Source organism: Xiphophorus maculatus, chromosome 9, assembly GCF_002775205.1.
Source record: "Xiphophorus maculatus strain JP 163 A chromosome 9, X_maculatus-5.0-male, whole genome shotgun sequence".
Classification (NCBI taxonomy): Eukaryota; Metazoa; Chordata; class Actinopteri; order Cyprinodontiformes; family Poeciliidae; genus Xiphophorus; species Xiphophorus maculatus.
Window position 1 is genome coordinate 26,681,746 of NC_036451.1, and position 25,688 is coordinate 26,707,433.

The window sequence follows — 25,688 nt, forward strand, 5'->3', positions numbered from 1 at the left end:
TAGTGCTCCCTTGCCCGGACGCGGGTCACTGGGACCCCACTCTGGAGCCAGGCCTGGAAATGGGGCACGTTGGCGAGCGCCTGGTGGCCGGGCTTTTACCCATGGAACCCGACCGGGCTCAGTCTGAAGACGAAACATAGGTCCCCCTTCCAATGGGCTCACCACCTGTGGGAGGGGCCAAAGGGGTTAGGTGCAGTGTGTGATGGGTGGTGGCTGAGGGAGGGGGCCCTGGCGGTCCGATGCTCGGTTGCAGAAGCTGGCTCTTGGGACGTGGAATGACACTTGCTGCTGTAATTGGTGGCAAAGGTTGTCCTAAAAATTAACCCTTAAGCCTGAACACAAGCACATGCCACACTTTTCAGAAATGTATTTGTAAAATCTTGAATTATTTTCTTTCTCTTCACTATTATGCACTACTTTGGTTTTGCTCTGACACATAAAATTATAGTAAAATCATTTGTGACTGTAACATGACAAGTTGAGGAATACATTCTTTTGGCAATGTAATTTTAAACGACATATAATTTGTTAAATCTACATAATCTTAGTTCTAGTGTAAATTTGGAGCATCTTCTGCTGTAAACAAAGAGGTTTTTTTTCTCGTTAAGTCTCCCTGATGCTTCTGTACTGTTTTTCCTTCCAACAGCAGCAAACAGGAAAATGAATGCAAAAGTAGATTTCACAGTTTGTTTCAAATCCACTAAATGGTTTTTGTTCTGTTGTTTTCAAACTATTACTGCTGCAGAATTTCAGCAAAACAAGCTCTGTGACAGGACGAAAGTTCTGCCACTGAAGTCCTGTGTACTTTGTCTCCCTCTAGTGGTTCAACACAGCAGTTAACTTTGCACTAGCTCTGGTAGAAAATCTGACGGTATACATACATTTCTAATTCAGAAATGTTTAGATTTAATTTTATAAAAACATGATTTAGCTTCACAATATATTTCCTAGTTTAGTTTATTTATATAGTTTGGTGGTATAAGATATGCTTTTATTTGTATAATTAGCTCCTTTATTAGCTACTTCTCTTTAACCATATCAGTGATTTTTATTTCAACTTTTTCTTCAGTTATTTTCCCACCTACCAGTTTTTGACGCCCTTATGAATCTTTTAAATAATTATGCCTCCACTTGTAGCTTTTGGTTAGGACATTTAGAATTCTAATTATGAACCTTTTTATCTTCACCTTCAGCCTTTTCAACATTTTATGCACCACTAGCTTTTAAAATCTAGTTGCCGTTTTCTATACCAATCCTTAACTTATTTTTTACCCTTTGGGCTAATGTACCTCTGTATTTTTAACAGCCAACTTTTAAATGGCCGCATGCCATGTAAAGCAGAGCTTCCTACTGGTTCATGTTGAAGGTTTACTGGGCCTCTAAAATGAGCAATTTTCATACCTTCAAGTCAAATGTCGGTGGAAAACAAGCTCTGCAGCGTACAATAAAACTGCTTAGAGAAAGATATTTAAGAATCCAACTCACAGCACTTTGCTAACATTCTATGAACAGTTTTTCTCTTAACTTTTTTCAAGTGACAACCACATTTTACTGCATTTACAGCTGCACGTCTCAACCAGCTTCGCAAAATAGCACAAACTCAGAGTTAGTGGAGAGAACCTGTGACCATTGTTTTCCTAGTCTTGCCACAAGTGAGAAAAATGTTACAGAAAGCAACCTGCCCCTGAGAGAAAGTTATTTGCCTCTAAACCTAGTAACTGGTGATGCCACTATTTCTCTTTTTTTTTTTTTTACATTTAATGTCCTGAGTTTAAGTCATAAACTGAGGGTCGGCCATTCAGTTTGAAAGCCTACTTTATGTTGTCAGAAAGGTTCTACTTTATACATCTCTTAACCCAACAGGTCTGACAGTAATCACAGTGAAACTAAACTGAATTTTAAAAAACCACACACACACAGTATTATGATGTCATTGTAGTTAGAGTATTTTTTTCCTGAGGAGGAGCTTCTTGGTAAAAGCCGGTGACAAAAAAAAAAGTTTCTCCCAAAAGAATGGTTGCCACGGGAGATTCAAGGACCCCCCAAACAATCATGAAAGAATCAAAGCAACACTCCAAGTGTGTTTTCTATGATTGAATAACATTACACCATGATGCAAACTTGATTTTACATAATGCTGCTCCTTTAAAAATGTTCTTATTTCCGGTTAATTCCCATTTGTTCAAACTCTACGTGCTGCTAAACTTTCCTCCAGTTTTTTAAGATGTTCCCTGCTGCTTCCAGAGTGCTGTCTTCCTGTAAAACAAAGAGAACACAAATCTCAGCTTAGAAAACCTTCCACTGCTCTGTGGAATAACGCCGACCAGTCACATTCATAAAGTCACACATTTTATATTTTTTTAAAGATCCAGCAGTCTAGATCTAATCCTTCTATTGATCCACAGAACTGAATTTCTCATTTTAAAACGTAATAAGGTTTGTCTCCATGGTAGCAAACCAGAAAGAAATGAATGGTGGCACATTCTGCTCCATGGGCATTTTACGGCCTACCTTTATGAAGCACAGGCGAATATATTTCTCAAACTGCTCCTTGGACTCCTCTCCGACGAACGCTGTGACAGGAATAGCAGCTAATTTCTGTAAGAAGCCACTTATCAGGACTTTGATTTATGACAATTTCCAGCATGAGTAATCTCACCAATAACTATTCTTACCTTTTCTTTAATCATCCACTTAACAAACTTGTAGTCATAGGCTTCATCGTCGCCCATGTGGGACAGGTCCTGATCTAAAACAAATCCAATTCAGGGTTGGAAACGTGGCTCAGTGAACTAAGAACGAGGAAAAACTACAGCGTTGTAGTCTGTGACGAGAAACTCTGACTTCGTGTTATTGTGGCGACTGATGCTGGAGTCAGATTGGTCAGTAACTCACTGAGAGGCGTGACGTCCACCAGCATGAAGTAGCCTCCCTCTGGGATGACCGGAGTCATCCCGGCCTCCTGCAGGATGGCGGCCAGGCGGTCCCTCTTCCCCTCCAGCTCCTCAGCCAGTGAAGAGAAATAACAGTCGGGCTGACCCATCAGCTTATAGTTCAGCAGCAAACCCTGAGCCACTGCCTCCTGAACGGCACCACAGAAAAACTGTCAGGTCCTTCTAAAGTCTTGATATTATTTCGCATTTAGTCAAATTACATCCACAAACTTTCATTTTTCGTATTAGGACTTTATGTTCAACTGAGAACAAAACTGCTCTGGAGAGCAGAGAGGCAAGTAGCTCAGAGCCTGTGGTAGCCACCGCTAGCTAGAAAGTTAGAGTAACGCTTAAGTACTAATCAGAAATATTAAATCCGATAATGCTAAAATGCTATACCAACATGACACGAAGTGGAAGCTAATGCTAAAGAACGCTAATGTCAACCATTTTGATTAGCACCATGTGTCAATGACATAACGTGTTTGATATCACCCACGACAGGGTCAAATTTGGCACTGCACACCTACATGTACGGTTTAAACTTCTGGAAGTGATTCTTTGAACAGACCTTTCACTCATGGCTTCAGTTTTTAATTGTTGGGTTTGGCTAAACCTGTTGCTGATTTTGTCCAGTTGACCACAGCACACAGGTCGTCATCTTGAAACCCCACACTGCGTCCCTTGGATATAATTTTCCACCCTCATGTCTTTCTCATATAATGACAGGGCAGGGCCATGATGGCTGCAGGTCAGGCACCTGTGTTATTGTTCTTTTTGTCTTTTTTTTTTTCTTTAGTTGAGTGGTACTGAAACAAATTTGGTTGTGTTTCTGTACGACGACAACAAAGGCTGATTCTGACGTCGGAAAATGTACACGCTATAGCTCTACAGTGATGCATTCTGGGAACAAATAAACATAATTTGTTGCACCCAAAAAAATTCTCTCAAAATAATTCATACATGTTACGATTTGCATATTCATTTAGTTAACACCTCTGACTGATCTTTTATGTAAGTGTATTATTCTATGTACCTCATATGCTCACCACTTGCTCAATAAAAATAAAAAAAGAGAACTTCAGGAGAGGAAATTGAACTGTGCAAACAGTCTTCATCCACTTCCAAATAGGAGCAGCAATATAAATGTCTAACTACTTGAAGAATTTTTAACAGTCGATAACAAAAACTTCAACATAGATGTCAAACTTTATTCAACTGAAAGTTTACTTAACAGCCGGATAAATGAGTGCTTTAGTATGTATCCGGAAAAATTTTTTTGTTGGAAGCTCAGTCCACTAAATGTTTTCAAAGTTAGTAAAATGCTAAAAAATTAGCTTCACTATTAGCGGAAATGTGCCCACTATTCTCCCATCAGCTCTGAATCATGTTTATTAACCCTAATTCAACCTCATCTTCTTCTGTAAAACATACAGACACATATTTTTACAATAAATATTTAACGTTGGTATTTTCCACCACATTTTATATGCTTAAATATAAAATGTTAGAACATCGAGAGCAAACTGGAACCAAATTGAAAGTCTTTGCATTCACAAACTCGGTCAACAAAAGCAACAAAGATTTGCTTCTGGAAAACAAAGTTTCCATTTCCGTCCTCTGTGAGACTTTGCCCCACCGTGTGACGGCCAATCACAAAAAGTCCTCATAAAAAAACATCGAGGTTTGTTGTTGTAACCGACTAAATATGAAACAATTCAAGAGCCATGAGTTGTTGTCGTTGGCTGTGTGTGACGTACCTGTAGAGGTGTAGGGCAGGTGTACAGAGTGTTCTGCATGACCGTCTGCAGGTGTTTTATCAAGTGCTCAGGTCCTATAGACCAACCCAGCTGGAACAAACAGGCAAACAGTGCACAACATGAAAGAAAAGCTGACTAGGAAACCGAACTCTTGATGGAGCGTTTCCTCACCTTCCAGCCGGTAACACTAAAGGTCTTCCCTGCACTGCCGATGGTTATGGTTCTGTCCCACATTCCAGGCAGAGTGGCTGCAGAGAGACAACCCTGTTCCAGGTTATTATTTACTTTTATTATAAAGCATACACCCAATTACTTTTGTCTTTCCTAACTTCTGTCAGTAAGCGAACCAAAGTGGAAACGCACCGATCTTGACGTGCTGGTGTCCCTTAAAGACGAGCCACTCGTAAACCTCGTCGCTGAAGCACAGCGTGTCGTGTTTGATGCAGAGGTCTGCGATCACCTGCAGCTCGCCTCTGGTGAAAACCTGTAGGAGAAAAAGTACGGTTGGCGCAACAAGTACCACCAGTCCAGTGAGTGGTGGCCCGTGCGTGTACTCACCTTCCCTATAGGATTGTTGGGCGTATTGATGATGATTGCTTTCGTCTTGGAGCTGAACTTTGCAGAGAGCTCGTCTGGGTCGAGAAACCAGTCGCCACTTGAGACTGTCTTCTTTCCAGATTTCTGCAATATGGCAGAGAAAAACTTACATTATGAATCCAAACAACAACCCCAAGGAGTAATATGGATCAGTTACGCATTTATCAATGAATATATGCAAACTTTCCCCCCAAAATAAAGCATGTCTGCTGAAAAATTGTGGTAACTTTGGCGCAAGAGAAGAAAATTAGAAAAAAAAAAAACAACAACATACTGCTGCTGACTTTATATAGAAAAGGGCTAAAGATAAATCTGAATTTCACCTTTGTTTTAAACTTTTGGGCTTATGTACCCTTTTAGTACAGATCCTACACAATGTTTTATAAATGAGACACCAGGACTATCACAAAACATAGAACTGGTTCCCTCCTCCAGTGATGCTGTCGACCCCATTTCTCTTCCAAAAGCTCTTTGAAACGTGTGATGACAACGTCCAAACACTGAGGGATTAGTAGAATAATTCTCAAAAACATGATCGAAATCAACATTCATATGTTTATCTGACCCAAAATGCACCTGGGTTATCAGTCCCCAAAACTACATTTTAAATTCCTGTTTGGTGGGACAGAGAAGAGAGCAATTTCTAATTTTCTACACTTTCTGGGATCGACTTCCAGATGAAACTTACAGGCCGTAATGGGATCAACACAGGCTTGGCTCCGGCCATTCTGACCATCGGTACGTAGCAATCAAAGAAAGGTTCCACTATGATCACCTGTGGAAAGATTAGATGATGAATAAATCTATTATATTGTCACACATACGTGGTTATAAATGTACATATGGAAGTTCACCTCATCTCCTTCATCCACCAGGCCCTGCATGGTGCTAAATAAGGAACCATAACCCCCGACTGTGACCAGGATTTCTTTAAGAGGGTCAACCTGGCGACCGTAAACCTTCCCATACACCTGAGAAAGGGCCTTCACTAAGGATGGGTGACCCTGTTGAATCAGTGGAGAGGAGACAGTTAATATTGAATCTGTCGATATCAATAACTGATAACACAAAGAGTAAGGAGTTTTACCATAAAATATGTCCTGCCTGCAAAATCAGTGTACCTGCAGCTTTCTACAAATCAAATTTAAGGCTTATTAATGCCACCGGGAATGAAATTTAAGACTGAAAAAACTAAATATGGAGAATGGTTGGGGGATCTTGCTGCATTACAATGAGGCATAGAAAATTCTATAAAATTTCTGGGGTCTGTTTGTGGATCTTGGCAGCAGCTTTGTTCTTCTCACACTGCATATGGCGCTAGACAGCCTTAACCCCCGTAGTGCTTAGCTTAAAAGGTTTTTTGTTCTCTTAACCTCGTACGTGTTGGCAGCTCAAGTGAGTCTGAGGCGAAAACAAATCTCATCCAGCCTACTGGAGATAAACTTGCACCGATGATAGATGCAAACAATGCTAGCAGAGGCATATTAGCAGCAAGTTAGCGGTAGCATCAACTGCCTCGAGCCACAGAATGGAATCAAGATGATTGTGGGCACTTCAGACCTTTCTCTGACAGAAAAGTCCCCAGAGGAAAAAAAAAACATTAAATACTCTTGCCACAACAAAAATCTGTGATTAACATACATAAGAACGACTTACAGTATATATATATATATAGATATATATATTTAAGACATTTTAAGACCTTAATTTTCTACACACAGTTTAATACTTTTTGAGGCGTCTTTGCGCCTCCGTTGTTTTAATTTTTTATGTGTGAGTTTCTCTGTGAGAAGGGTTGCAAGAGTTCTTTAAGCCTACAAAGCCTCTGGTGTACTGGTTCATGCGGTCCACTGACACGGCCTTCGCCAAAGCCTCCTTGACGTAAGAAGGAGGGGGGATGTCTGGAAAGCCCTGGCCGAGGTTGACGATGGATGGGTCGGCTGCTACTGACGTGAACGCCACCCTGTGGAGAAGAGGTGAACTGTTACCAGACAGAACAGAGCTAATATGCATTTAGGACTCTGGTTTAAGAGTAAAACACTGCGAAATACTGATGCTTTGAATCGAATGGAAATTCGATTGATTGAACTCTGTTTATTTTCTGTTTTAATGAAATTTGCAGAACCATCCTTATCTGTTTGACATCCATAGGATGGCATGTATTGTTTAGTGATACCAGTAACTAAAAATCACCAAATCCAGTTAAAAACCAGGCACATGAATATATCTGAAGCTGTGGAACTATCGACTTCCAGTGACAGACTTCTTCAGAGCTCGAGCAGCAACAGCAGCAACCACCTCTACTAAAAGGTCACAAACTGGGTGAAGGGGAGAGGAGTTTGCAGAAATAATCAGGCATCAGCCGACAGGGCTTTAGAAAACAAGAAAGAGGAAGATTTTAAACTGAAATCAAAACCAAACGGGTCAACGTATACCATAACAAGCTCTAGACATGCGTTTTACAATATGAACACAGTAAATAAATGTAAAGTTGCTTAAATGCCTTAATTCTTCTTCACTTACCAAACATTTTTGTCCAGTCCCTCAATTCTCCTAGCATGAGCGTGCCTTGACGCCATTACAGGCTGTAAAAGAGAAACAAAATGCATCTCACTGCTCAAAGTGCTAACTACGTTAATGTTTGGCACATTCCGCGTAGAGCGTCTTAGCCAGGCCACAGAGTGCACTCAGAGAGCAGCTCAAAGTGGGTTAGTCATCAACTGTAGGAGTTGGCTATGCCTACAGCTCTGAGGAGAGTTTATTCCATGTCAAACACCAATTGTGCGCTGCTTGTGTGAAGCTGTGTGAAGTGTTTTCTACCTGTGAAGCACAAAACCTCCGGCAGCTTGTGGGAGACGAACGACATGTGAACCTGACGGCGTTCAGGATCCGCCGCGTACAGCTCATCCTGGAGGAACAGAGAACAAAAGCTCAACACAAAAGCTGGAAAAATGAGGACTTCTTTTGGATAAATGTCCGGTTCTGATTAGATATTTCAAAACTTTTTTTTTTTTTTAGTTTACTTATTTTTTCACATTTCACAATAAATGGGAATACAAACAAAAACCTTCATTGACCTGGCTGCAAAACTACACCACATATTTAAAATCTGAATAGTTGCAGAGAGGTTGCACAGGTTTAGAAACATCACAAATAAGAAAGGTATCAATCTGAAGAAGGGAACAGAAAAAACTCAAAGGATTATTTATTAAAAATGACTCAGTAAATGCCGTCTCCAATAATTCAAAAAAATAAATAAATACGGGACAAGAAGATCATTAAAACAAGACATACTTGGACTACTAAAAGGTTTCCCCCAGAAAAGTTGCTAAGCCTGGTGTTTGGGTGCTAGAGCAGTCATTCATCCAGTGGTCCGTTGTGTTCTTGAGTTAAAAATTGTTTAAAGTTGACAGGAAATTTGAAAATATCACTTGATAATTATGTGCTACTGAAATATTGAAAGATTAACACCTAAACACAAACTATAAAGTCTTAAAAAGATGCAAACATTTTAGAAAGACAAATAAATAAGCAACACTTATCCTGGTGGGGGCACAAGTAAAGCCTGGTGGCCCGCCAGGGTTACGATACACCGGGGGAAACCCTGAACTAAGTTGTTGCGACGATTCTTCTTTGTTTTGTACAGCTTGTAACAGATATTTTGTTTTCAACAACTCTGTAAAGAATAAGTGCCCTGTTATATGTTGCAGAAATTTTAAAGGATTTAGCCTTCATTTCATTTATTTTAATTATAATTACCTGCCACTTTGAATTTGTAGCTTTTATTTGTGTATGGAATGAAACAGAAATTAAATGGCAAAAAAAGTAGCCTGAAGGCAACTTATTAAATTTCTGAACATACACAGCTAAATAAGGTGTAAAGTGTCAATTAAAGCTTTCTAGTGAGTTAATTTAATTATACATTTCATAAATTATTATTTATAAAAATGTGGTATTTGTGGGGAGCGCCATAAAAATTACATATAGATTAAGTGAATCAGTCATCTGTGGATAAATAATTATTTTATTTTATTTTTTTTACTAATAAAATATGTAACTATTGCAGTTTAAAGATGAATCCTTCTAGCGGGTCGAATCAACTGTCCCTTGGCTGTTGTTAAAATTTAAAACACAAGGTGGCGCCAATGTGAGGTTTAACATTCAAAGGGGGTTCATGAAATAGGGGCGAAGTGTCAAGTCATGTGCACTGAAATAAACCTTCAGGCTCACATAGATTAAAACTGTGGAGGTTTTCACCAACATGTTTGCAGCACAGCGGCGTTTTCCGTCACTGGCCAAGTCTTTGCCACAGACAGCTGCTGGAAGCTAGCTAGCACTGGCTAATGCTAGTTAATGTTATGGCTGCAGGATCTGACCTCTGTTCGCTATGCAACTCTGTGATAAATGCCTCTAACAACAGTCAGCCCATAAGATACGAGTTCTACGCTCTGAAAGAGCTTCAGCTAGCAGAGCAGCAGCGACAACTTACTTACTGTAGCTGTGCTGTTCAAACTGAGCTCCAGTTTTCCAGCAGGAGGACACTTACTTCTCTTCTCACACGCTGGAAAAGAGAATGCTGCGTTTGTAAACGTCGGAAGTGGCGTTTGGGGGGAGTAAGGGTGAGACATGGTCTCACGGGAGAAAAAAGAAATTATTTAATGATAAGATTGTAAAGCAAATAGAAAGACAGTCGTGTTGACCGTTAATGTCACCGTGCAATATTATAGGTCGCGTTTTTCCCTCGTCTTTTCATTTCTAAATGCAATATTGTACCTATTTCTGACATAGTGACCCGTGAAATAGAACCGAGAATAAAAGGTATCATACCAGTTAGTAACTGTAAGAGCGGTGAATCCTTTTTTGAAAAATAAGTATTTATTTTGACGTTCTAAAGGAGTCTAGGAGTTATTCTTTACGTACCGTCCATGAAGGCAACACTGCCCCGAACACTGACGCTCACTTCGTGTATTTTCGGAAAGACTCGGCGATGAACGCTTAAACCTACCAAAATGAATTTGTGTTGAGACGTAGTAATATCAGTTCTACTCTTGTTCTGTAATTAATAACAGTCCTGTGTTTCAATGCCTGTTTAAAAGTCAAACACCGCGGCAGTCCGATGAAAGTTTAATGGTGTTTCAAATTGACGTCTGGTTATGTTTAATGCTTCTGGTATACGGTCTCTTATTTTTATATTGTTTTACCTTTGTATGAATATGCATGCTCTTACTACGTTCTATTGTAAACCCGATTTCCCCCACTGTGGAATAATAAGGGTCGGTTTATTCAATTAAATTTAATTGAAATATACATTATTTATCCCATAGGAAAATTAAATTGTGCTGTAACTCATATAATTTTCTTCATTATTGTTGTAGATGCTGATTCCACAACACATTTATAGAATACATACACCATCTTGCCGCAATAAACCTTGAAGCAGGTGAGCTCTATTTACTAATATGTTGATATCCTATAAAGGCAACTGTGGTTGGAAAGCATTATATTCAAAGGTGTCAAAGGGAGCTGAATTAATGTGCATGCCACACTTCTCAGATTTTTTTATCTGTAAATAAAAAAAAGTTACAAAACGCCTACTTATGGCCCCTGATTTAAATGTGTATTTCTATTGTACGCATTTATTATTATTATTATTATTATTATTATTATTATTATTATTATTATTATTATTATTATTATTGTTAAGATAGATCGTATCCCCGCCCATCTGAGCGGTTCGTGCATCATAAACTGTAACCAGAGCTCGGTTTCTTTTGAAGCCCACGCCCCTGCAGCTGACGGTCCATGCCCGCGCGCTCTGTCGGGGCCGGGGATCCAGGAAGGCTCATTGGTCAGCGGGGACAGAGGGAGCCCGAAGCGCGTGAGGAACACACTGCGCTGAAGCTCGTTCCCAGAGAAAAGGTAAGCGTTTCAACCGCCGAACGACTATCATTTTCCCCCTCAGAAAGTCACCCTAAGCTGCTGTAGTGTTTGTTGCCGATGGAGTACGTGGCTGAACGGCGTTACCGTTAGTTTTCTCCTCATACATGTAGTGTAAGGGGGGGAAACAGCGCAGAGAAAAGTGGCCGCCTGTCAGCCGCAGCAGGGGTCTCTCCTATATTTATCCTCAATGCTTTAAAGACTACTACTAGTTCCCAACTCCCGAACTTTTCAGTGATTTCACTCTGAATCGCCGCTTCTTTCCAACTTACTCAGCACTTTCTGTGATGTCATTTTTTGTAACGATGTATTCCACTTAGAAAAGAAGAAGAGAAAAAAAAGAAAGTACTCCTGCATTGCGGCTTGTTTTTTTCCACCTCACTGGCGAGACAGTACTTTTGTAACGCTGGAAGTCTGGGTGTGTTCCTAACCATGTCTGTTTTTGGATATCTGGATATCTGGGATTCAGAGAAGTTTCCTGTCAGGAAGGGACCCGGATATGGCCTGGTCAGCTCAATTCAATGGCTGACTCATCCAACAGGACAGTGTTTTTCCTCTACTGCCTACCTGAAACAAGCTGCACAGTCTGCTCATTACACGACTGCACACACGTTCTGACTATTTACTGTTCCCATTATTTCAGCTATGCTCCCCTTCACTCATGTGAAGTTATTAATTTGACATAACCTGAACATGCCTTTGTCATGTTTCAATAAGCCTACTGATGTTACATGGAAATCTGAGTAGGTCTGACTTAGTAACAGTAATAAATCAGAGCAATGATGTACTTCAGACTGACAGGAAAATAACTGCAGAGTTCTGATTGGTGGTGCAGCTTCCCAGCTGACCAATAACAAAGACTCAGGGAAGTTAGAACGCATCATTTTCTGTATTTTAACAACAAAGTTGAGTCCGAAGTAAATGGCTGCATGTTTAATGACACTAAATGTACGGGTAAGATATTTAGCTTTTTACGTATAAAGCACCAAATCATAACAGAAAGTTATAGCTCAGGGCACTTTTAAAAATAAAAATGGTTCAGTTTAAATTCACGTGATCAGTTAGTTGAGTCACACCAGCTCTCTTCACATTAAGCTAAACAAAGCGAAGACTGAAATTTAAGCAAATTAAATTGTAATTCTAATTAATCTGATTCAGCCCGCTGAAAAAAACAGTTTTAGAGCTTTATTCACATGTAACCACTATATGAATCTGTTACAGTCTGTCACGCAAAGATGGAATACAAAATTAATAAAATCAGAATAAAGAATGAAAATGCTGGACAGCAAGGGCACCATTTAAACACTATATTAGGATATATTAGTGATTGATCTGAAACTTAGAGTTTGTTTGTTTAGTCTATGGAAATGTTGCCCCTCTGTTTCATATTTCACCCCCATGACTCATACTAAACCTTAAAAAGTTCCAGTTTCAAAACCACATAAATATTCTCTAATAGTGCTCTGAGGATAAAACGTTCCTCTACTGGGATGTCAGACAAAGTTCTGTTTTAAACAGAGTTTTCTCCAGTTGCAGGGAACCAGCCGCTTCTCCAAGTGTCACTAAGTGGTTGGGTTCTGCTCCAGTGTGGAATGTCTCCATTACGGTCTGTTCCTCACTGTTGTGGCCGTAAATGTGGGCTGGAACGTGGAAACGTGGGCGGGCCGTGAGCGCTCCTGATCCGTGGTCATTGCTCCGCTGATGCTTTTTGCAGCAACACTAAGCAATGGAAAACCTCGAACCTGTGGCTTTCATGGACTCAAATAAACCCAGATATTTCATTTTGTCTTCTAAAAATTCATTTCTGGCCCGTACATAATGGAAACAATTGAGAATCCGAATATATCGTTGCTTATATCGTGATATGTTTTTCAGCCTTATTGTCCAGCCCCAATTCCAAACAAAGAATAAAATGCACATTATGACAAAGGTAGTTCTTATCTCCAGGGACCGTTTGGCATGAGGTAATGTACAACCTGGTCACCAATGCATCACAGAGCATACAGGACAAATAATCATGCTCACACACTTACTGTACTTGTAAGAGCATTTTATAGAGACCAATTAACCTAACAGACATGTTTTTGGGCCATGTGAGGAAGCCAGAGTAGCAGGAAAGAACCAGGCCTACAGAGTGAAAACATGGCAATTCTATGCAGAAAGTCAAAACCTTCTTCCTGCAGGGCAACAGTGCTACCAACTGCACCAGCAGCCAGGGAGATCATATCACACATTTTTGCTGAGTGAAAATGTCACGCATGATGATATCATATTAGACAATTATCGCACTGTGAGACAGTGGGACTCATAGTCACAGTAGACCAGGCCTAGCAGCCTGCAGCCAAAAGTTTGTTCTTATTCCTGTTTACTGAGCGTTAATCGTACATTTTTATGAATGTCTTTCTATCTCATGGCCTCACATTCCAAAAATGTTGCCTCATTAAACTAGTGTGACGACAAACTAGTACTATTATGTCTTGTGCTTGTCGCAAGCAGTGACGTCTTCTTTTCCCCCAATCAATGGATTGTGTTGTGTGTGATGCTACTAGCTATGCCTCAACAGTACAGTACCATTGTCCTTTGGACTTACAACAAAAGTACTGAATTTAGCAGAAGTTTTTAAATAAGCGTCCTAATGACCCAAAGCATGCACACATCATGGGGTTCTGGACTTTATAGAGTAAAACTGGAAGCTTAACAATATTTGTTGGTTAATTGGTTGGCCCTTTGGCTTGTTTCCAGTGCATCCGGAAAGTGGGTAAGATCAGTTACAGATAAATATGTGCTTTTTGAGGCAGGTAGACACCGCATAGGTCATTTCCAATGGCGTAAAATAATCACAGCTCAAAATTGGAATGATATCTGGAGAACTGGATACTTACACCAAAAAATGATCCCAGGACAATTCATCCCTTATTTCATGCTAATCTGATCAAAGCAAAAAAAAAAAAAAAATCCAGTTGAAGACCCTGTAAAGTTTAACAAAATCTGCATGTCAACATTTGTGATGGTCGGACAGAAAAAAACAGGTTTTCTACTGGCATCTCTTCCAACCAACTAGTTGTAGATATTTTATAGGGTGTTATGAAGACATGGAGACCTCAAGTAAGAGAGAAAAGCATTTTTTGTTACTTGTTAGATCAGAAGGTATTCATAAGATCCAGAGTAAATGTGTACTGGCTTTGAACATACTACAACCATGTGTATCTTGATTGATGAGCAAATTGCTTCAAATCACTATTTAGAAAATTGTCCAAGTGTCATACTGGGAGGATGTTTGTATGAACCTGAATAATGTGAGGAAACTTGCAATGTAATTGTGGTGAGATAGCATCCTTGGCAAGCCAAACCTCCTCATGGCTATCTGCAGCAGGAGCTGTTAGACTTCCATGACCCATTACTGTGAGCCATCAGTGGACATTTGAGCACAAGCATCTTCGTAATAGCTTTTCTAAACCCCTGCTGTCATTGTGATGCTGGGATGGAAGAATCAATACTGGCTTTCTAAGAGAAATGCTAACTGATGTCTTTAGAGTAAGACCTCTGAGGTAGCCCTTATGCTTTTAGAAAGCTACTCGGCAGTTACAGCAAAAACATATAAATAATAATGGCTGTACCAGTCAAATAATGATTATTTCTATGACTTTTAAACTCTCAAACATGCACACACACACATAGTGTATTTTTCAGGCCTTTGCAGATTAAAAAAAACTCTGCTTCTGAGATCTAATCCACTGGCAGGAGGAAACAGGATACGTACAGCCGCAGCGCTTTCCCTGAAGTTGACCAGAGACTCAGTGCATCAGATGTGCACGTCGTGCTCACTCTCAACAAAGTCTTATTTTAACAGCCTCTAAAGAGACAAATAGCTCTGAGGCCACAGTTTGTGTACACAAGCAAAGTGCTGAGGTCTGGTTTCTGTCTATTTTCTTCATTATTGTGTTCCAGGTGCAAAGACTCTTTGCAAATAAGTGGGCTTCATAAGATATGGTGATAATAACTCATTACATCTTTCACTAGATCTCTAGGAAGAATTTTTACATTTTCTATTGATGACAATGAATTTCAAATGATTACATTAGCAATGTTCATGTGTATGAAGTCAATAGGTTTAACAAAAATGTAAATATCATTAGTAGGCATTAGTCGGTAAGAGAATTTTATGGCATTTGTTCTATTACTATAAAAATAAAAAATAAATTTTATGGTGCATTATTGCACTTCTGCATTCCAACTACATTTGCTTGAGTAAAGGCCAATTATCATATTAGAAATGTACCCCAGAAATGGGTTCCAGAAAAGAGGTAGTAATTTGTGTGGATGCGTGGCTTACGTCCAAGTAAGGAGGAATTGTAGAAGTGTTCTTCAGCCAGCTGTCTGGCAGAGCGCAGCTGCACACACTGAGCTCCATACCGGCAGCAAAAAATTGGGCCACTCTTGCACACTTTCCAGCATGTGATTAAGAAGATATTTGAACCATAGCAAGAGTAATATAATCTGTTTATGTTGTTTATGTATCTGTTATGTGTTTATGTATCTGTTTATGTTGCCAACTGCCCCTACTCATTGGCTTACCAGCCAGTCACACCTGCAGCCCATTTACCCACACCATACCCTAACCCTAACCCTAGAGCTGGACTCCTTGCTTTTTATGTATGGGGCAAATAGGTCACCAGATGATTTAATCAAAGTGGGACTTCCTCCTGCACCACCTCAACCACCCAGGATCCTGTTTGTGGACTTCAGTTAGATCTTCAAACCACCAACCCTGACATCCTCCACCAGAGGATATTCTTTTCCAACTTTTTTTCTCCCCTGTACACAAATGACTGCACCTCAGAGTTTTCAGCTATTAAACTCCTGCTATTTGCAGATGACACCACTGTCATTGGTCTGATCAATGATAGACCAATGGCAATTGGTCTGTCAGTTGTCATTGACAGACCAATCAGTAGACACCAACACTGTCTACTGATCACTTGCGTTTTCGTGAAACCATTCTATCTTGGGACCTCAGATGATTCTCACACATCGACAGAACAAGGCCCAACAGACACTGGACTTCCTGCGGCAACTCCAGATGTGCAACCATTCACAGGAACTGCTGGTTATCATCTACATGGCCATTTTTAGTTCATCCAGTACACATCCCTCAACATGTTGCTTGGCTCAGCCACAGAATGGAACAAGACCAGCCTGCAACAAACAATCAGGTCCGCAAAGGAGGTTAACAAGGCTGACCTTCCCTTTACCCAAGACTTGTACAGTAGCAGGGTCAGGAAAAGGGCAGCTAACATCTCTGTAGAACCCACACATCCTTGATACAAACGGTTTAGATGTTTACCTTTGTCAGTGTTAGAGAGCGCTATTTGCACGCTAGTTTCTTCCCCCTGGCTGTCTCTGTGATACAACACGATGAACACCTTACACAACTAAGGTGCTGTGAAACTAAGCACATTTCACCGTCACAACTTTCTTTCCTTTTTTGTTTTCCACTTTAAAAAAATTGGGTGTATATACACAAGTACGTGCTGATCTACTGTATTTTCTCTAAAGTTTATATGCTGTGATCGCTTGAAACTGAAGTCAAATTTTTTGTTGGCCCACATAATCTTGGCCAATAAAGCTAATTCTAATGAAGGGAAGCATTTGTTCCTTTTTTTGTCCTTGAGGTAGAGTGAAATCTAATTCCTCATTCCAACCCCAATAGCTGTGTATATTACAAAATAAATAAATACATAAAATAGGTTTTAATTTTTCCATTTCAGATATTAGGTCTGTGTGGCTCAAGATGTGGCATAGTGCTACTTTGGTATCTTGTTCTATAAAAACCCACTATTACTGTGTTAATACAATGAAAAGCATAATCTGTATTTGTAGATATATTTCTGCAGTTAACATGAACTATTTCATGAGGAATCTCATTTGAAATCTAGTAAAACTACAAGCTGAATCCTGGGAGGTGCAGACCATCTCCCTGAGGAGTATCATTAGGATTTCTCAAAGTCTTTCCACAGCATTTCTCTTGGATTACGTTTGGGACTTTGATGGGATAGTGGATTTGTAAACATGAGCATTCTTTTGTGATCTCGCCAAATGTTACATGCCTTCCTCTTAAGAGGCTTTTTGGTGGGTCACCACTATTAGGGGAGTTAGCAAAAGTCTCGGATTTCCTTTATTTGTTTATTGCACTGTTTGTAACTTTTTACGTCCTGTTGAACATGACTAGATCCTATTTTAAGGTCAACAGTAATTCACATTTTTCTTTTTATATTGCATTTCTGCTAACATAAGTAGTGAGGCCCACAGTTTGATTCATTACTGTTGTTTTCAGAGGACGGGCATGTAAGCTACAACAGTGAAGGAGACCTCCTGAAAGTTCTCACAGGGGGCGCTACCGATATTGATTTCAGAGGACAAAAGAACTCTCAGAATTCTTTTTTTTCTTTTCAGTAACCCTGATGCTCTTCCGTACATAACTAAGTGAAACACGTTATAAAGATTGATGTTACTAATGTTCCTAGGTGGGTCAAGATAACAAATTTTGCTGGGTGATAAATTGTCCCAGAAGTTATAGAGATTATATTGTTTTGAGACCATTTTCAAGTAATACAATGGTAATTTCATAATGATGAGCAGATTTTCTAGTTCTAATGTGCATTTAACACTGGGACTGGAAGACATTTTAAATATCAAAAATTAATAAACAATATAACAGAAACAACAAATGAAATTAATTGTGAGTCTGTAACCCCCCCCCCCCCCCCCCCCCCCCCACAAAACATGTCCTTCAAAATAAGGGCTATTTGAGACACAAGCACCAGACTGAAGGGCTTTGTCATCCAGTTTTTGGTAGAAAGAGAAAATGATAAATCATTCAAATGGAAATTATTGAGCTTGTTTTAATTTGTCATGCAGTTAACTGATTTATTATGACATTTGTAAATGTTACATCAGACCAATAAAAAAACAACACATTTCTAACACAGAAAATCTGGTCAATACCTAAGTAAAAGTTTTCATTTTCAAAAGCTACTTGTAATCTGACAAACCAGCCTCATCGGAATAAGATTATAATTTAGCAAATAAGACTATATTGGGATTTGAAGGTGGACTTTAATAATTCCACCTTCAAATAAACAGTTCATATATTCAAAAAGTTCATTTTTTTCCTGAATGAACCCTGAAGAAAGTTGCAAGCTATTGTAACAATCAAATGATGCCAGTCTCAATCAATAACGTCTTTTAAAATGTAAAATGATCAACTTTTTTCTTTGTTGTTTTCTTTCAGCAGGCATCATGATTCCTGTGATGGAATTCCGGCAGTTCTCTGAACAGCAGCCAGCGTTCAGAGTCCTGAAGCCGTGGTGGGATGTGTTCACAGAGTACCTGTCTGTCGTCATGCTGATGATTGGTGTGTTTGGATGCACTCTGCAGGTCAGTTAACACGTATTCATGTTGCCTCAATGTAAAGGTAGAACAGTTTCTCTTTTTTTTTCTTCCATTCCAGCTAGAATGAATGAATTCCCAGGTAAAACTATCAACTATTGGAACATAACTTCTCTGCCCTCTCCATTGGCACCAGCTCAAAAACACTGCTTGTGTTCTGCTCCAGTCTGGCCTGTGTACAGCAAGGGAAGCATTGAGCCCATCAGGGGTTTAGCTCTGGAAACATTTCCCCACCCTGCCTCTTTTAGTAAACAGAAGATTCCAAACCCCCGTGGCCTGGCCCTTGACTTCTCACTCTGTTTGGGATGAGGGACATTTCTTGGCTGCTATTTGTCACCATAGTGGAAATCCTGGAAATAGTACCAAGCTATTTGATGTAAATCTCCTAACAGGATATTTGTCTGATGGTGAGCAGCCATTGTCTTCCCTCTCCTTCCCCAACTGTTTGGATTCATTCGGAGGTTTTCCAAATTGAGTGGACAATTATTTGTATGGCCAAGTTTACTTTGTGGGTCGGAGCTGTATCAACATGCAGCTTTGCCTAATTACTTGTTATTACTATGCTTGTCAGTTAACTAACTCATTCAGACTTTGAAGTAGAAACACAGATTAAAAAAAAAATGGTGCATTTAATGACAGCTTGTCAGATTTTGTCTGACTTGACATTTCATGGCAGTATTTCATGTTTTGTTTTTGTTTTTTATCTACTGCAATACTTTCTCTATTATGCTGCACAGACGTCCCTGATTATCCGCATTTTAGAAGGCGAAGCAGAGTGCCCCATAGGCCCGCCTCTCCTTTTAAAAGCCTGCTACCAGTAATTTAAAGTGCCTATTTCCTGCTATTAGCATTGCAGTCCAACATCTGTTTTTTATTACTTGAACCTGAAGTAAACACCACAGACTTTTGTTCTGTTTACTGATGCTAGCAGCCATTCGGTACAGCACTAGAGAAACCATGTTAAAGTGATAAACTACCCGACACGGGTAACTAGGCGTTAATGCATGTTCAATGCTTTGCAAAGGTACTTTTACCTTTTCCACATTTTGTCACGTTACATTCATTTAATTCTAAAGGTTAAGTTAGGTTTTACTGTATTAATCCAGAGGGAGTTATGTGGTGGTCTGTAGCACACATGGATACGTAACCATGCAATAACATGCTAAACTAAAATGCATTAAAACATAACGTAATGCTGCAAAAAAGAATAAAAGCTACAACAAAGACAATACAGGGAAATAAGTGACAACATAGGAACATGTGTTTAGTATTAACCAGTGCTATTCACTTTTAACACATGACCCACTAATAGGGCTTCTGGTAACATGACATATCAAATTCTATATAAATTATGAAACGCCAAACAAAACAAGAGACAAATAAACTTCTTATTTTGTCCCTTTCTGAGAATAAATTAGACTAAACCTTTCTTGTTTTTAGAACATCTAGAATTAAAAATAAATTCTATTTAATATATATAGTAAGTATGAATAAATATTTGAAGAGGATTTATTTAGATCATTTTTGCTTCCTTTCATTTTGAATTTGACATACATGTCCTTAGTATTTGATCTATTCAGATCTGCCCAAACATTTTCCGCTAAACTGGGCTTTATTATAGCGAGTACAAAACATCGACTGTTTCTTCCATAAGTCACTATGTAATAGAAGTGGGTAAAATATCTATTCCTCAATGCATTGCAAATGATTTTTTTGCAATTTAATATCAATTCAGAAAGCCATACGAACTGATTAGATTCCCTGGTCAGTGAGTAAGCAACACATTTGAGAGCCGTGCTCACTGTCCAGAGACATTTGAGATGTCACAGTTGAGCATACAGTCTCCTACAGTACCCACTATTTCTGCCAGTGGGATGAAGAAGGGGACTGGATAGTTACAAGCTTAACAAGCTAGTGTAGCACCTAGCACCATTTCCTCTCCACCAGGCAGCCATTGCACATCTGTTAGTGCGGCGCAGAGTGTCTGTTCACGATTGCCCACTCTGTGAAGCACACTGTTTCAGCTTGGTTTCACATATGAAACACCTGGATGTGAATTTATCATCGTCTTCTTCTTCTTCTTGAGTATACTGGCGGTTGGCAAACAGCTAATATGTGTGCATTACCACCATCAACTGGTGAGGAGTGTGGCTCAGAATGGCAATATTGTTGAAATATGCCTAAAATGATTCAATTATCTCAGTTTCCACAAGGAGAATTATTCATGTTTACATACACTTTATTTCAACTCTTAACACAGTACTTTCATGTTTTAACTGTTGGTAGCAGAACTATTACCGTAATAACAAACACTTTTAGTTGTATTTATATATTTGTGTATGTTTTTAAGTGCTTACATGTACCCCGTTCTCTTACATCTTGTTGCAGGTAATGCAAGACAAAATCATATGCCTTCCTCACAAAGTATCATCTGGCTCAGAGAACATTTGTGAAGTGAACAGGAGCATCTTCCTACATTTGCAGTCCAATTTCTCAAATGGAGAAATGAGAGGGGTGAAAAATAATCTGGATCTTCAGCAGTACAGTTTTATCAATCAGATGTGTTATGAGAAGGCTCTACATTGGTATGCCAAGTACTTTCCGTATTTGGTTCTCATCCACACACTGGTTTTCATGGTGTGTAGCAATTTCTGGTTTAAATTCCCTGGCTCAAGTTCAAAAATAGAGCATTTCATCTCAATGCTCAGCAAGTGCTTTGACTCCCCATGGACCACACGGGCATTGTCTGAGGTGTCCGGAGAGAATCCAGAGGAAAAAGACCAGAAAAAGAGCGGAACATCTAGGTCCACTACTCCATTGTCTCCTGAAGAAAGCAGTCTGGAGAAGACGCAGTCCCTCAGGTCTATTCCGGAAAAGATTGTGGTGGACAAGCCGTCAGCAAGTGTCCTTGATAAAAAAGAGGGGGAGCAAGCCAAGGCTCTGTTTGAAAAGGTAAAGAAGTTTCGACTACATGTGGAAGAGGGAGATATTCTTTACCTTATGTATGTTCGTCAGACTGTGTTTAAGGTCCTGAAATTTCTTGTGATCATTGCCTACAACAGCTTTCTAGTAAATAAAGTGCATAACAGAGTTTGTTGTGAAGTCAAGGAAATTCAAGACGTTACAGGATATACGGTGTTTGAATGTAATCACACCATGGCTCATCTGTTTTCCAAGCTGTCTTACTGTTACCTGTTTTTGGTGGCTATCTATGGATTAACAAGCCTCTACACTTCCTATTGGCTGTTTTACCGCTCACTTAAAGAGTATTCCTTTGAGTATGTGCGTCACGAAACCGGCATCAGTGACATCCCAGATGTTAAAAACGACTTTGCTTTCATGTTGCACATGATTGATCAGTATGACCCGCTGTATTCCAAGAGGTTTGCTGTTTTCCTCTCAGAAGTCAGTGAGAACAAGCTGAAACAGCTCAATCTGAACCACGAGTGGACCCCAGATAAACTGCGTCAGAGACTTCAGACAAACCAAAACAATAGACTTGAACTTCAGCTCTTCATGCTCCCTGGTCTACCCGATACCGTCTTTGAGTTGACGGAGCTGCAGTCACTCAAGCTTGAGATCATCAACAATGTCACCATCCCTGCATCAGTCTCTCAGCTGGAAGACCTCCAGGAGCTGTCTCTCTACCAGTGCTCTTTGAAGCTGCACACAACTGCTACTTCTTTCCTAAAAGAGAACCTGAAAGTGCTTCGTGTCAAGTTTGACGACAATAAGGAACTTCCGAATTGGATGTACGTTCTGCGGAACCTAGAAGAGCTCTACTTGTCTGGATCCCTCGGTCCTGATGCTTCAAAGAATATCGTTCTTGAGTCTCTTCGTGAGCTTAAGTGTCTGAAAACTCTCTATCTTAAGAGCAATTTGACCAAAATCCCACAGTCAATCGTGGACGTGTCAAGTCATCTGCAGAGGCTGTACTTGCACAATGATGGAACAAAGCTTGTAATGCTCAACAATCTGAAAAAGATGACGAGCCTGATTGAGTTGGAGCTTGTGCGTTGTGATCTTGAACGCATTCCACATGCAATCTTCAGCCTGACAAGCCTACAGGAACTTGACCTGAAAGAAAACAACCTTCGCTCCATCGAGGAGATTGTCAGCTTCCAGCATCTCCGAAAGCTCATTTGTCTCAAGCTGTGGCACAACGGCATCATGTACATCCCAGAGCATATCAAAAAGCTCAGCAGCCTGGAGCGCCTTTACTTCAGCCACAATAAGATTGAAATCTTACCCTCACATCTATTCTTGTGCAACAAGCTGCGCTACCTTGATGTATCCCACAATGACATCCGATTCATCCCTCCCGAAATCGGAGTACTTCAGAGTCTGCAGTACTTCTCCGTCACATGTAACAAACTTGAAAACCTTCCAGATGAACTGTTCTTTTGCAAAAAGCTCAAAACAGTAAAGCTGGGCAAGAACTCACTCTCCATCCTCTCACCAAAGATTTCTTACCTCACTCTGCTGACCCACTTGGAGCTCAAAGGCAACCACTTTGAGTTCCTGCCACAAGAGCTGGGTTGCTGTAGTGCTTTGAAGCGTAGTGGCCTTATAGTGGAAGAGACACTGTTTGAGACTCTGCCTTCAGATGTAAGGGACCAAATGAAGGCTGAGTGAGGTGCCTTTCTATAGCCCCAGTGCCTGTTGTTTGCTCTATCAATTCAGAGCATTTGTTTTATATGAAACCATTCTAAACCCTAACTATTACACTACTTGTAAGGAACATATATCGCTGTATTAGTGTGGCAGCTACAGGGATTTTTCAGCCACCTGACATGGAAATAAGGGAAAAATAAATGTACTTCTTTTGCTGCAGTGGGAAATGTATGAATAATGTTGCTGTACATTGAACATTGATTAGTCACTAAAAGGGCTTGTGGTTTGCAGGTCAAGCAAACCCTCTAGTGTCTTATACCTGTGTTATTCCGATATTTATCTTCTGATTTGTATCATTGACTGAATTGAGCATATTTCATTATGTTGTTCTGCTATTGTCATGTCCACGTATAGTTTTTGATAAGGAAATGTAAATCTAAAATGAAGAAATAATTTACTGCAAATGGAGTAAATGGAAGCTAGAAGTCCATGGTCCTTCAACTATTTTGTAACTTTTGGAAAATGATTGTGTTCAATTTAAGTATTTTTCAGCGCATGATAAGTATGGAAAAAGAAAGTTGATGAAAACAAATATTTTAAGACATTTTCTTTGTGCCATGTTCTAGATGATAAATATCCAAACCATTTTATTGTTAAATTTTAAGTAAAAGATGCACATCCATCAACCTATAAGTTTGTCTATTTATTTAAAAAAAAAACATTCATGCACCCATCAGTCTCTTCATTAGTTTTTCAACCCATTCATTCATTTAACCATGCATAAACTCATCAGTTATTATATTCATTCATAGACTCATTATTCTATCAATAATGATACTTTGAACTGCATATTCGTCAACCTACATGTCCATCCATTCATTCATCTACCCATTAGTCAGGTCCGTCTGCCCTCTATTGACCTTCAGTTTGTCCATCTGTTGGATTGTCCATTTATCAGTCTATTACTCCATCTATCTGTCCATATAACCATTTCTACATATTCATCTTGCTGTCCATACGCTCATCTATCTGTCCATTCACTGACCCTTAAATACATCCAACTTTCTCTCTGTCCATCAAACCATCCATCCATGAGTCAGTCTGTCCATTCATGAAAAAAAAAAAACTTTGGAAATATTGCAAATTTGAATTAAAGATGTACAAGAGCCCTGGTAGCCTTACACCTTCATGTGTATGCAATATCCCAACCCCATTTCCAGAACATTTTGTAATAAAAACCTACATTTAACTTTTGTTAAATCGATCATGTCAGCTACTAATACTGAATAACCACAGGACTTAAGGTCACATGAATTTGTACAAAACATTAATTAATGATTAGATAAAGTCTTTATTTATAATACTTACACTTACACTTGCTTAGTGATCTGTTGACTGCATAACTTTCCAAAACAGTCTTAACTCTATGTTGTATAGATATTTACCTTTTGCCTTCACCCTCTGAGTTTTTCCACTAGGTTTTTTTGGGCTGATTTGCTGGCATCCATTTCTAAATGTATTTATGTTTTCTATTGTGAATAGAAAAAAAGGAGATGATTAATAAAGGTTAAAGTGAATTCTTTTGCTGTTGTCTCTGTTACAGCAAGACTAAAACGGCTTGATATTAAGATAATCCCATTTTAGGTCATTGCTGCTTTTCTGGAAATGGGGTTGGTCTATTACACATCTTTCAAGAGACTTATTTCACACTGGAGTAAAGCAAAGAAAATGGCAGAAACTAGTCAGGACTTGGCTTCCCTTTTCTGCAATGTAGAAATTTGTCATTTAAAGTGCATTAAACTTGGCAAATTACACTGATGTCTTATTTTGTCTTCCTTGTTTTGTAAATATGCACTAGTTTCTACAAAACTAAAACAATAATGCAAATTAAAATATCACAAGAGCAAAACTATATCGGCTCAGTTCAAATAGTAAAACCCACTCATCCAGTTTCATTAAAGTGTTTCATTTCAGCTTTATTTCTGTTCATTTTGATGCTCATGGCTTACAGCTAATGAAAACCTCTAATGTAATTTCTTTGTATATTTTAATAAATATAAATATTGCAGTTATCCATGTAACTTGAAACTTGTGCAAACGTTTTTCTTCCACTAAACATTCAAATATGCTTACGCTGTAACTGTGAGGTTTTCCATGTTATCGCAATAACATAGCTGTTCTGTGTAAAAAATACAAAACATTTTTTTTTATTGGTCACTTATTGGTTTTTATTTGCGGTGTCATTTTGGGTCATTAAATTTATGAATATCCTCAAGGGACGGGTTGTGGCAGAACCCGTCCTTGCATCGATAAAAGCCATTAGCAAACTGTTAAAATCTTAATAGATAACCATTTCTGTATTCATGAAATAGATGATATTGAACATCTTTTTGAATTA

General features: G+C 39.2%; 2 protein-coding genes across 3 annotated transcripts; one reads left to right on the forward strand and one right to left on the reverse strand.

The window, feature by feature from the left end:
* Window positions 1-1,922: 1,922 nt before the first annotated feature.
* On the reverse strand, window positions 1,923-9,888 carry kyat3 (kynurenine aminotransferase 3). 2 transcript variants are annotated; one of them, XM_014474584.2, is made up of 14 exons: window positions 9,784-9,888; window positions 8,111-8,198; window positions 7,814-7,875; window positions 7,109-7,253; window positions 6,145-6,294; window positions 5,979-6,065; window positions 5,252-5,374; window positions 5,057-5,177; window positions 4,865-4,941; window positions 4,694-4,783; window positions 2,896-3,082; window positions 2,676-2,749; window positions 2,512-2,598; window positions 1,923-2,256 (listed from the first exon to the last, which is right to left on the reverse strand). In XM_014474584.2, exons 2-14 carry the CDS (start codon window positions 8,195-8,197, stop codon window positions 2,200-2,202), a joined length of 1,347 nt encoding a protein of 448 aa, XP_014330070.2. In that variant the 5' UTR covers window position 8,198; window positions 9,784-9,888; the 3' UTR covers window positions 1,923-2,199. The 2 variants fall into 2 exon arrangements, with proteins under 2 accessions (XP_014330070.2, XP_023194863.1); XM_023339095.1 differs by having other exon boundaries at window positions 9,780-9,860.
* A 1,201-nt stretch (window positions 9,889-11,089) lies between these two features.
* Window positions 11,090-25,108, forward strand: LOC102235522 (volume-regulated anion channel subunit LRRC8C-like). The gene is made up of 3 exons (XM_005814154.2): window positions 11,090-11,209; window positions 18,519-18,664; window positions 21,065-25,108. Exons 2-3 carry the CDS (start codon window positions 18,527-18,529, stop codon window positions 23,309-23,311), a joined length of 2,385 nt encoding a protein of 794 aa, XP_005814211.1. The 5' UTR covers window positions 11,090-11,209; window positions 18,519-18,526; the 3' UTR covers window positions 23,312-25,108.
* Window positions 25,109-25,688: the final 580 nt, after the last annotated feature.

Excerpts from the sequence above, each read along its gene's own strand:
- kyat3 (XM_014474584.2), bottom strand. The coding sequence starts at position 8,197 with ATGAGCTGTACGCGGCGGATCCTGAACGCCGTCAGGTTCACATGTCGT. Across the intron at positions 7,876-8,110 it reads GGAGGTTTTGTGCTTCACAG|CCTGTAATGGCGTCAAGGCA; the intron begins GTAGAAAACACT and ends TCTCTTTTACAG. Across the intron at positions 4,784-4,864 it reads TTAGTGTTACCGGCTGGAAG|CTGGGTTGGTCTATAGGACC; the intron begins GTGAGGAAACGC and ends TGTTTGTTCCAG.
- LOC102235522 (XM_005814154.2), top strand. The coding sequence starts at position 18,527 with ATGATTCCTGTGATGGAATTCCGGCAGTTCTCTGAACAGCAGCCAGCG. Across the intron at positions 18,665-21,064 it reads TGTTTGGATGCACTCTGCAG|GTAATGCAAGACAAAATCAT; the intron begins GTCAGTTAACAC and ends ATCTTGTTGCAG.